The sequence below is a fragment of the Carlito syrichta genome, unplaced genomic scaffold (assembly GCF_000164805.1).
Source record: "Carlito syrichta isolate Samal-C Ts95f unplaced genomic scaffold, Tarsius_syrichta-2.0.1 Scaffold124511, whole genome shotgun sequence".
Taxonomy (NCBI): domain Eukaryota; kingdom Metazoa; phylum Chordata; class Mammalia; order Primates; family Tarsiidae; genus Carlito; species Carlito syrichta.
This window is the reverse complement of record NW_007068607.1, coordinates 246,285-259,541: the sequence shown is the minus strand read 5'-3', so window position 1 is coordinate 259,541 and position 13,257 is coordinate 246,285. Positions and strand designations below refer to the sequence as shown.

The 13,257-nt window shown below is 36.0% G+C and overlaps 1 protein-coding gene across 1 annotated transcript; it reads left to right on the top strand.

The window, feature by feature from the left end:
- Positions 1 to 1,339: 1,339 nt before the first annotated feature.
- On the top strand, positions 1,340 to 6,500 carry LOC103249932 (gastrokine-1). Its single transcript, XM_008048545.1, has 6 exons — positions 1,340 to 1,419; positions 3,042 to 3,095; positions 3,183 to 3,320; positions 4,350 to 4,460; positions 5,379 to 5,526; positions 6,270 to 6,500. The coding sequence occupies exons 1-6, from the start codon at positions 1,408 to 1,410 to the stop codon at positions 6,362 to 6,364; spliced, it is 558 nt and encodes a 185-aa protein (XP_008046736.1). The 5' UTR covers positions 1,340 to 1,407; the 3' UTR covers positions 6,365 to 6,500.
- The last annotated feature ends 6,757 nt before the right edge of the window (positions 6,501 to 13,257 follow it).

Sequence of the window (13,257 nt, the reverse complement as noted above, 5' to 3'; positions counted from 1 at the left end):
TTCCCCCTACCCCAGGTTTATTGACCTTTTGCAGATATAAGAATGAGTTTGAAATAAACTAGTGGACATAGTAAAAGTATTATCTTACTACAGTTGTTTTGATCCAGTCATACCAACATTTTGGAAGAGACTTTGATAGATAATCAGACTGTATAGCAATGTAACCCCACTGTACAGTTCCAATTTATGCACAGGAAGACAAGTGTGGGCACAAGTTTTCCAAAAGAAAAATTTGTAGATCATTGTTTAATGAAATACAATTTTTCTTTTCAGCAAATTTGATTTACCACCTTCAGTTTGTAGGAAGAAGCAGCAAAAAAATAAAAATAAAACTTTAATCCCCCTCCAAGACTGTGTTGAGCATTTACTTGTTTGCCCAAGGGACAGTTTCTGTTCTCTGCTTTTGGTGAGAACATTTTTAAAAGTATTTTAATGTAACTTTCGAAAATTAAATTATCTAGGAGCAAATGTTAAAGTGGCAATTTATTTTACGGCTCTAGGAAAAAATGAGGGAAGTTTCATCTAGCAAATGAGGGAGAAGTGATGGAAGGAGCTATATTTGAGCTGAGCCTTGAAAAGTGAATAGCAGTTTACCAAGTAAAAGTCAAGAGAGTGGCACTCCAAGATGAAAGGACAGCATGTACAAAGACACGAAGACATGAACCATCTTGAATATTTTAAATGATGAAAACTCTGGTGCAGCTAGAATATAGGTAGTGCATGACCTAAAAGTGGCAGATACATCTGCGGAGGCTTTAGAAAGCTTATTATAAAGAATCCTGGATGTTATTCCAATGAGTTTGAACCTTATCTTGTAGACTGCCAGTGACATTTTCCAAGCATGGGAGGGTCACATGTACTTGCTTCAGAAAGACAACCTTAGGGTTGGTGGGAGTAGCTCAGAGAACATGTTTAGCCAAATAAAACCACTGCAATGGGTTCAGGTGAAGAAGAGGAACCCTTTCCCGTATTCCTACAGGAGCTGCTATCTAGAAGGGCTAGTATTCATGCAGTTTTTCATCTGTAGTTTTATTTAGTTTTAGGGATTATCCTTTTTCTGAATCTGAGTAATGTCAATGTGTGAAATACCCACACCTACAACTTCAACTGAATGAGAAATTATCATACATCATATTGAGTTTGTTGTAATACCCTCAGCTTACACAGGTGATGAGTCAGATCAACTCCATGCCAAAGTGCCTTGCTAACCAGGCAGATATTTTGAAAGGCTTCCTGGTACACTGGGCCATGAAACAGATATGGGACATGGACAAAGATAAGTCCTTGACCCCACCTCATCACACCCAGTTTGTCTGACTCAAGTCAGTTAAGTACAAATACAAGAAGGCTTCTTGTTCAACTTCATGCTTTCCTTCTCCTCTGCTCCACTTCTTTCGTGAAGACAAGATGAAGTTCACAGTGAGTAGATTTTTCCTTTTGAATTTACTACCATATGAGATAAGGAGGTCTGTCTGCTTCTTTATGGCAATATCATAAAAGAAAATTTCATTAAAAAAATTTTTCTCTTGTTTATGGAATCATGGCACTTTTAAAAGCATCTCTGTAGAAAAAGATAATTACACTGGGATTAGACAGCTATCTGGACTGTCTTTAACAACATGAGTTATCTTTAACAAACGTACTTTTCCACAGGGCAACCAGTCCCTAAGGCCTAGAAAGTGCCTGATCTTTTCCATTCTTGAATTTTTCCTTTTGCCAAAATTCCTGAGCCAGTTAAGGCAAAATTAAAAATTTATTATCAAAACAAGTGCATGAGAGACTTATTGTCACATTCTTTACTGTGAAATGACTTTTCAAGTAAAAAGGTTCGCCTTGGGCCCTATCATGGCCCTTCCTTTAAGAAAGTGTCTGAGGCATGAAGCTGGTGCTTCATCTCACCTGTGGTTCCAGACTTAAGCCTGAGAGTGTAGGAAGTGAACCTTGAAGTTCTGTCAAAGGGATTCTTGTAACAGGAGGCAAAGGGGCTTGAATCAGGTGAATATTTTTGATATACTATACATACTGGAATATATTACAGTAGACTGCTTTATACTGGATTGCAATCCTAAAATAATTATCTAGAAAAGTCCTCTTGATAGCAACAAGGTAAAAATGAGAGGGGGAAGGAGCTTCAGACACAGGTTAGACGATCGGATTTCTCTCCTAGTTCTGAACTAGGAGAGGACAAGAATGAACAAGAGGTAAAATCTTGGCCAAGTCATTTAACCTCTGAAACTCAGTTTCCTCATCTGTAAAATGGTTGCATTGTACGAGATGTTCTCTAAAATTTCTTCCACCTCTGACTTTTTAAGAGATCAATTTTTAACTCCATATTAAGCTATCATGGCAAAAAATTAAGCAATTTATAACAATTGCCTTGAATCTTCAGAGTAGTTCTTGAACTCTTTTTTCCCTATACAAACAAAATGAGAATATGTTTCCAGAATGGGGAGCCCTGCACAAATCTCTGTGTTCTGTGGCAAAAAACTAAACCAAGTATAGTATCCTGGGACACTGTTATTGGCTTCCCTTTTGCTGACCACAATTCACAGACAGATACCTCATCCTTAGTCTCTCGTTATCAACATCCAAACTACTTACTAATTCACTGATTAAAAAAATTTTTAAATGAAAAGAGTACTTCCATTAGAAAGAAAGCATCCTAGATCAAATAGAAAAATTAACATCATTTTCAGATGTGATTTTTAGAACTTGTAGCATAACTCTTTTCATACTATGTTATTCATTCATACTATGCTATTCATTTTAAAATTTATTCTTCATCTGTTTTTCCTAAGGTATATATTAACAATTCTAAAACTATATCATATTAATATACTTATAGTTAATCAACAACTCGACATTATCATTAAAACTTTCTATGGTTAAAAAATATATAGAGTAAATGAAGAAAACACATTGCTAAAATGAGTAAATACTCAACACATTGGTAAAATGACTACTTTTTATGAACTTGAATAAAGAAAAAGAGGACATTAGTTTGCCATCTAACCATGGGCCAATGCTATTTGTGATTTCAGATTGTCTTTGCTGGACTTCTTGGAGTCTTCCTAGCTCCTGTCCTTGCTGACTATGTAAGTGCCACTCTGTAAAGTGTGTTATCAAAATGCATTTGCAAATAAATGTAGTATTAAACCACTCTCAATTCCTTCAAATTTCAGAATATCAACATCAGTGATGATGGCAACCGTGCTGGAAGCGGGCAACAGTCAGTGAGTGTCAACAATGAACATAACGTGGCCAATGTTGACAATAACAATGGATGGAACTCCTGGAATACCCTCTGGGATTATGAAAATGTAGGTAGTCAACATGCAATTTCTATTACATTCTTTAAAATATGATGCAATTTTGTAACCAAAAATTGTGCATACTAACCATAAAAACCTTTAAAAATTACTTCTAGCTACACACAAGCATACAGTTATAAGCAAAAATGCTCTTTCGCCCAACCAGTTTCACTCCCTAGGTAAAACTACAATTGAGAAGTGCTGTAGGATCAGTCAAAATTCAAACCAATAAAAAGTTATTATGACCCACTCTGTTCAAGGGGTTGTGGGGTATAAGACAAATATGAACATCCTTTTGCCTTGCCTGCAGATGCCCTCAAGTATGATAAAAGACCTATACAACATGACTACTTCTAAAGCTCTAGAGCATAGTCCATCTCTGTCTTTGGTTTCCCTCTGAGAGAGAAATTGGTCACCTGTAACTTGAAAGGACCAAAGAAAATGTAAATGACTGTGTCAATTGGTAAGGGAGAAAAAAAGGAAACGCTTGACACTAGTTAGGAGACCAGATTGCAATTACCAGCTCTGTATTTTAAATTTTTCATACTTTTTAAAAAGGATGATTTAGTAATAACACAGAAAAGCTTCCACAGCAGGAGGGGACCTGGATGAGGTTGCCCAAACTTCATACATTTAAACCACAAACTCTTCATTGTTTCATTTGTATCTTATCAATTGGAAAACTAATTCTTGTCTTAGTTGCCTCCTTGAAATGTTGTGAGGATCAAGGAGACTAAAATGTGATAGCTTTTTAAAGTTTATTTCACTAAAACAGACATGTAGAATGGTTCTTATCATGCTAGACCATGAAGACAAAGCAAACTACTTAGATGTTCACTCTCTACCCTTCCAGAACTTGCAGTTTATCCTCACAAATGACAGCATTAGATATGATTGCCAAGCAGGGCCAGATTCAGTGGTCTCATTCCAGCCCATCATGATCTTGGAGTTGCATTCCCCCCGACTAGAGGAACAGACTAAATGATAAGAAAAGCTCCTTGGAGAACACGCCTCATTATCTACCATCTGCTTTAACAGGGCTACGCTGCAACCAGACTCTTTCGCAAAAAGTCATGCATTGTGCACAAAATGAACAAGGAAGTCATGCCTTCCATTCAAGCCCTTGATGCCATGGTCAAGGAGAAGAAGGTAAAAATAAAAGTCCTTTTATTTTTGTGAGGGTAGAGGTTTTATGACCTCCAGTAAGTTAATGAGATCACAATCATTTCCTCTTGACCACAGTGTGCTGCAGTGTGCAGCACAAAGGGGAAAGAGTAATTCGTAATTGCCTAAGAGGAGGAAGCTTCTGTCACATCAAATGCTGTGGCTCGCACCTACACCTACAGGGCTGAGAAGATCATCTGATATTCTTGACTGTTAGAGGAGCAGAGATCTGGTCACACCAATGGAAGCCCTCAGCACGTCTCCAAAGACATTTTTTGCAAGGGTTAGTGAGGGTTATCAGCTTTAGCAAATGAAAATAGAGGATACCCAGTTAAGTTTGAATTTCAGATAAGAAATGGCTAATATTTTTAGTATAAGTATATCCTATGCAATATTTGGGATATACTTACACTTTTAAAATGTTTTGCCGTGTATCTGAAATTCAAATGTATTTGGTGTCCTATATTTGGTGAGTGGGAAGAGAGGATTCATAGTTCATATATTTGCCTGCGTTCATATTCCCATAATTCATAAATGAATACCTTTCACTGAGAAAGTAGAGGAGTAAAATAAACAGCATTCTCAGAAGATAATTATCACATAGCCCAACCCAAGGAATCTATGATGACCAAATGAGGTTCAGTTTAAGAATAAATTTAATCTCAGATTTCTGTTTTTATGAGAAGCTGAGGTATCAAATTAGTTAATTCTCTTAGGGCACTTAGAAATTCTGAGATTCACAGGAGTAGAGTGAAGTACTAGGCTCTTCTTTAAGCTGATTATGAAAAAATGTAGTGGAGCAGTATCTCCTGTTGGCCTCATATCTCCTCAAATCAACAGATCACTGGGCTTGGCATTCATTCTTTCTTATTTTCTCTTTCTACCTCTCTTCTCCACACTCAGCTTCAGGGTAAGGGACCAGAGGGACCACCTCCTAAGGGCCTGATGTTCACAGTCAACCCTAACAAAGTCGATGATCTGAACAAATTTGGAAAAAACATTGCTAGCATGTGCCACGGAATTCCAACATACATGGCTGAGGAGATTCAAGGTGAGTAGCCTCCCTACTGTTCACTCCTAATCAGTGCTGGTGGAATTGCTAGACTCATGTCCACAGAGGGCACCAGTCACATAGGGGATAGTCATCAAGACTAACACTTGCTCAGAGTTTGTTCTGTGCCAGGCACTGTTCTATGTGCTTTATTTATTTATTTAACAGTCTTGAGTGGGCTCTGAACACTAGTCATGTTAACACAAGGCAGGGATCAGCAGTCACCATTCTACATGCTTTAAATATGTTAACTCATTTGCTACTCACAGCAATCTTATGGGTTCTATCTATTCTCACTTTATGGATGAGGAAACTGAGGCATAGAGTCACAAAACCTTTGCATGGGTCAATCACAAGCCTTTTGATTCTACATTTTGTGTCCTGAAACATTATGGAACACTGTCTTTCAAAGGTGAATTTAGAGTAAACTCAAGGCACATTCAAAAGAATTCATAAATGGTCAAATGAAAGAAGAATGCCAATGGAATCTATTAACTTTTTATAGCTCAAACAGTCAATTTCTGGGCATTCAAAGAATAGCTTACACAAAGATAGTGTCCACCTAAGAACTTAACTTAACATCAAATTTCCAGATCTCTATATTGATTGATTTCATCTAGATCAATCAATAGATAGATCTTGAAATCAGTACACACTAGTTTGGAAACTTTGTGACACACACCTCGCAAAAAATGAATCCTTTAATAAACATTGATATTAACTTCTTCTTTTCTTTTTATCAGGGGCAAACCTGTTTTTTTCCTCAGAAAAGTGCTTCATTACTAACATATTGTGGGTTGTGAACATTTCCTTCTGTGGAAGAACAGTGGAGAACTAAAAAAATCTTAAGTCACTATGAATTTAGTAATCAGAATGCAAAAAAAGTATTCTAATGGTTTTATCATTTTATCCTAAATTTTTTCTGCTAATTATGTTTGGCTTCTGTAAGTTTCAATAAATCTATTTAGCACTGAGGTCGGTTGGTACTAACATTTCTCAGGATTTCTATTTTGAACAAACAGCATCAAAAGTGCATGTGGTGGTTGCAAGTTGTTGAAGTGCATTAGACCCAACTGTTAGTCTGTTTTCAAAACCTGCCTCCTATAAAGAACCCCTCCAGATGCTTCAGATACTATTAACTGCAGCCCTGGGAAAGATTCCTAGACCATTCAACTGCTCTGAAGGCTGCTGTATAGTTGATGTGCACAGAAATATTTCAGATCAGCAAAGACAGAAATTTTCTCAGGGTAGCATAAACCAAAAATGGAGGGAAGAGAGGTATTGCAAAGATGTAGAAGTATTTAAAGCAATCTAAGGGCAAGAAAAGCAGTAGGATATAAAAGACAAACCAGGAGCTCTGTTGACACAAAAACCCAGGTCTGCTTCTTCCTCTCCCTGAAGCCATGCATTATCTTTTCTTTCTTTCTAGATTTTACTTTTTTCTTCTTTCCATCCTGTAAATGGTTTTCTGTACTCATGGCAGGGAATGGCTGAACCAATTTTTTAGCTTCATCTCCCATGTTTACATGACTTTCCTGTTCAAGAGGCAGGATCTCATGTTGAATCCCGATTCCAAATTTCCTTGATCCTGTTTGGCTCACAACCTGTATTCATTGATGGTCAGGAAAGCGAAGTCACATGGTACCCACACAGCACAGGGGTCTCCACTGGAGGAGAAAGATCTTAGCGAAAATAAAAACTCCAAATGTTTTTTTATTACAATCTCAAACTACAGTTAATTTTTAAAAGTTGCTCCCATACATCTTTTTTAGAAAATCCCCAATGTCTTCAGGTGATATATCCTTAAATAATCCTAACAAATAAAATTAAAGACATTTATTCCCACCATTTGGAAAAACACCAATAATTACCCATTATTACTGGAAGGGAGTTATAACTTTATTCATGCTGATGTCATTTCATTGCTGTTCACATGATGTGTACTACGAGATTAGTAGAACTTCCAGAATATTCTGAATCCAGGAAAGGTGGGAACCTGTCAAAGACCCATTAAAGGTCATAGTCTTAATACTGCCCTACTATGAATGGAAGATAAACAAACTGTGACTCACAAATTGTGTACAATGTCTAGTACCTGACTGTTGGGAACTGGTAAATACCATGTTTCTTAGAACTGTCTAGTCACTATTTTTAGATTAAAAAATTAGATTCACTGAGAAGATAGAACAATTCTAGATTATGTGTCAAAATACATAAGCAGAAATTGTAAGAATTGCAAGAGAATTAAACAATTTCACTATCCTACTTGAAAATTTTAACTCAAACCTTTAAATAACTTATAGATGAAGTAAAGATATAAAAAAATTTAAAACACTTAGCAAGCTTATCTTAATGAACATATATGGAGCACTGCAGAATACATATTCCTTTTAATGTGTATGGAATGTTCATAAATATTGGTCACTTGCTGAGGAATAAATCAAATCTCAAAAAATTCTACATGATTGGTATCATAAGGAACATGGTTTTCTGATCTAATTTCAATTAGTATAAAATAAATATTTTCCTTTGAATAAAATAGCTCTATTTGTTTTGAAATTAGATAATTCTAAGCAATACAAGAGCTAAACAAAAATTTATGAAAAAATAGAACACATTTAGAACTGTGCAATAATGAAAGCACTGCATATAAAATCTTCTGCATAGCCTTAAGTATTTATTTTGTAAAAGATGAAAGGCTAATCATCTAGTGAGGTTTTTAATTTTAAAAATGAAAGAAAAGAATAATACATTCAAATATGTAGGAGGAAAGATATGATATTGATAATACTGCAAAATAACTGTACAGTACTAAGACTCAACAAGGTAAAAATTTGGGGGGGAAGGCATAAAATTGACAATCTTTAGATGAAATTGGTCCCAAATAAGAAGACAAATCACAAAGTAAGCAAAGCTAGGTGTTAAAAATGAGAAAGACTAAGTTACAGATGTCACATATATTAAGATGCTAATAAAATAATAGTATGAATAACTTTATAGCAGTAAAGTTGAAACCTAGATAAACTGAATTATTTTTTCCATTTTTATATTTTTTATTATAAATATTTGGGGTACAATTCAGAGTTAGGTATACAAATGTTGATTATGCAGGTACCCTTGTTGATGAGGTATGCCCCTCCCTCCCCTAGAAATTTCCCTCAACTGCCAATCCCACACCCCCCCCGACAGTTTCCCACTACTGCCAATCGCTTTCTTATAGTATAATTGTTCAAGATTCGTTTATGAGTGAGAACATATGGTACTCTCTTTGTTTCTGTGATAGATCACTGATTATCGACTCTAAATCTATCCAAGTTGCTGCAAAGTTCATATGTTTGTCCTTCCTTATGGCTGCATAATATTCCATTGTGTATATGTACCACATTTTTTATCCAGTCCAGCTTCCATGGACAACATGGTTGGTTCCATTAAACTGAATTTAAAAAAAAAATAATGTATTAAAGTTGATTCCAGAAGAAATAGAAAACCTGAATAGTTCTATAACCAGTAAATAAATAGGTTCAGAAGTTTAAAACTTCCAGAACAAGATGATTTTTACAATAGCTCAAACAAAAATTGAAGATACAAATTATTCTAAGTAGGGAAAAAAGAGTACTCTCCAGTTCATTTCATGAGAGTATTATTAACTTGATTTCAAAATCTGACAGGAGTTGTATAAAAAAGGAAAAGTAAAGAGTGATCTCAGTAGTGAATATAAATGCAAAATTTCTTAAGAAAATAAAGGCAAATCAATTGACCAATGTATATAAAAGATAAGATATCATGACTATGTTTACTATTTCCTAGCAATGCAAGTTGGTTTGATAATAGGAAATAAATAATGTAAGATGCACCAAAGGATTAAAAAAATACTCTTGTGATGTATCTCAATAGTAGCAAAGTAATATAATAAAGTTGAATATTTATTCACAAAAAAGAAGTAATTCTAGAAAATTCAGAATTAAAAGAAACTTCATTAAAATAAGAACATCCTGAAAGCTGCCAAGATAGCCACCTAGAGCAGCAGACCAGAGGCTTTCTCCCCAAACAATGCAGAGAGTAGAGACCCAGCTGATGATAGAAGGAGACACCTTGAACACTTTTGGACAGATGAGATACCCTGCATCCAGCAAAGTTCTCTTTGAACACATAGACACCAGAAAACAATGGTAGAAGTGGGACTCCAGGAGCCCCATCCCCCCCTGTGTACCAGGCTCACACAAGAACTGAAGCTCTGCCCAGTGATCAAAAGTGGGTGAGTGTACCTAAGTTTCTTTGGGACAGTTCACCCCCTCCGAGTCATGCATGAGTAATCCAATCCACCCAGGTGGAGTCCTGGGCAACTCACAGTGGTGGACAACTGCAGTTCAGGCAGAATGGGGAAAAAAGGACCCATGCTATGTCAGTCTCCATAAGTGCTTATTCATAGGTGGGAAAGGCCCACATCTGGAGTGAACCCAGCAGATCAGTCTCAGCCAGACTGGGAGGAGCTACCTTCAAGCCCTGAATCTCTGTAAGGCAGAACCTACTCCCTTCTCTGCCACAGAGAGCTCACTCTGTTTCAGGAGCAGAGTGCAGACCTTTACAGGGAGAAATTAACATGAGGGACATCTTCTCTACAATATATCAATAAATTAGCAGGCATGGTGGTGTGTACCTGTAGTTCCGGGTACTTGGAAGGTTGAGGTGGAAGGATATCCTGAGTCCAGTATATCGATGCTGGGGTGGCTGTGAGCATACCACTGCACTCCAGCCTGGGTGACAGAGTGAAATTCTGACTAAAAAAAAGGTATTAAGCACAGAGAAAGACAAAAATGAATCACCATGCACTTCCCAAGGGAACAGCAGAACACAGAATCAACAGAGAATACATCATGTTTACATGCTTAAAAACACACACATACATCAACCCAAAAGATAAAAGAAAACAAATGACCAAAAAACTTTATAAGAACCTCATTATGGTGATAAACAATCACATTCCAGCAATCAGCCTGAACATTAATGGACTAAATGTCCCACTGAAAAGACACAGAAAGGCAAACTGGATAAAAAACCATGACCTAATAATTTGTTGCATCCAGGCAACTCATCTCACCACAAGTGATGCACACAGATTGAAATGTAAAGGATGGAAAATGAGTTTCTAGGCAAATGGATCACAAAAGAAGGCAGAAGTTGCATTCTTAATATCAGACAAAACAATCTTTAAGCTATCAAAAATTTTAAAAGATAGGGAAGGACACTGCATATGATAAAAGGTTCAATCCATCAACAAGAAATATACATTCTAAACATATATGCACCTCAAACGGCAGCACCAGCATTTATAAAGCAACTACTAAATAAACAAAAAAGGATATTGACTCTAACACTATTACAGTTAGAGTATTAGCTATAATACTAATTATAGTATAGTGAGGTATTTAAGTCTAAACACCCCACTATACTATACCCTACTATATACCCCACTAACAACCCTAGATAAATCATTGAGGCAAAAAAAATCAACAAAGCATTCCAGAACCTCAACTTGACTCTTGAACAAATGGAATTAACAGATACCTACAGAATACTCCACCCAACAACCACAGAATATACATTCTATTCATAACTGCATGGACTGTACTCCAAGATCAATCACATCCTTGACCATAAATCAAGCATAAACAAATTTCATAAGATTGAAATACTGCCATGCACCTTCTCAAACCACAGAGAAATAAAAATAAATATCAATACCAACATAACACACAGAGACATGGACACTAAGCAGCATGATGCTGAATGACTACTGGGTCAACATAGAAATCAAAACAGAAATTAAAAGATTCCCAGAAACAAATGAAAACAAAGAAACATCTTACCAAAACTTCTGGAATGCCATGAAAACAGTTCAAAGAGGGGAATTTATATCTCTATGAACACACATCAGGAAAATGGAAAGATCACAAATTAACAACCTAGCAAAACACCTAAGGGAGATGGAAAGACAAGACCACCAAAACCCTTACTTTAGCAGAAGAATCCAGATCACCAAAGTAAAAGCCCAAATATGGGACACAGAAGACCAAAATATCATAGGAATAAAATCAACAGAATAAAAAGTTGGTTCTTTGAAAGAATAAACAAGATTGATGAACCCCTAGTGAGAATGACCAAGAAAAAAAACAAATAAACACAATCAGAAATGCAAAAGATCAAATCACAACTGACCTCAAAGAAATACAAAAGATTATCATAGAGTACTATGCATACCTGTATGAAAACAAACTTGATAACCTAAAGGAAATGGAGGACTTTCTGACATGACAAAACCCCCTAATGTTGAAACAAGAAGACACTGAGACACTAAATAGACCAATAAAAATCCAGAAAATCTACTCTGTCATAAGAAAACTACCTACCAAAAAGAGCCCTGGACCGATGGCTTTCCAGTGGAATTCTACAAAATATTCAAGGAGGATCTGATACCAATCCTATTGAAAGTATTCCAGTCAATTGAGAAAGACAGAATTCTCCCCAAATCATTGAACGAAGCTAACATCACACTGATACCAAAATCAGGTACAAATCCAATTTAAAAAAAAAAAGAGAACTACAAGCAATATCCCTAATGAACATAGATGCAAAAATGCTCAACAAGAGTCTAGCAAATTGGATCCAACAACACATCTCAAAAATGATCCACCATGAACAAGTAGGCTTCATCCCTGGGATGCAGGGCTGGTTCAATATCCGTAAGACCATGAATGGAATTAAATACATCAACAGATGCTAAAAAAAGAACCACATGATAATATCATTAGATCCAAAAAAGCTTTTGATGAAATCCAGCATCCCTTCTGGATAAAAACACTTAAACACCTAGGCATAGAAGGAACATACTTAAAAATCATATGAGCCATCTACTATAAATATTGCTAAATGGACAGAAACTGAAAGCATTTCCCCTGAAAACTAAAATAAGACATGGCTGCCCACTCTCACCTTCTTGTTCAACATTGTGTTGGAAGTCCTAGCTAGCAATTAGACAAGAAAAGGAAATCAGGGGTATCCAAATAGGAAAAGAGGAAGTTAAGTTATTCCTCTTTGCTAATGATATGATCCTATACCTCAAAAACCCAAGAAAATCTGTGCAAATGCTGCTTTCACTGATAAAGGGCTTTGGCAAAGTCTCGGGGTACAAAATAAATGTGCAAAAGATAGTTGTATTGTTATACACCAACAACAAACAGGCAAAGAACCAAATAAAAAACACAATCCCATTCACAATAACCACATAAAAAACGAAATACCTCGGCATCTTCCAAACCAAAGAAGTAAAAGATCTTTGCAATGAGAACTACAAAACACTGCTCAAAGAAATCCAAGATATACAAACAAATGGGAAAATATTCCACGCTCATGGATAGGAAGAATAAACATTGTCAAGGTGTCCATTCTGCCAAAAGCAATCTACAGATTCAATGCAATACCCATTAAATTACCAACATCATTCTTCTCAGACCTGAAAATGACAACATAGAAATTCATATGGAAAAATAAACGACCATAAATAGCCAAAACAATCCTTAGCAAAAGAAACAAAACAGAAGATATCACACTTCCAGACTTTAAACTTTACTAAAAGGTTACAGTAATCAAAACAGCCTAGTATTAGAACAAGAATAGGCATATGAACCAATGGAATAGGATAGATATTCTGGAATCAAAACTTCAATTTCTCAA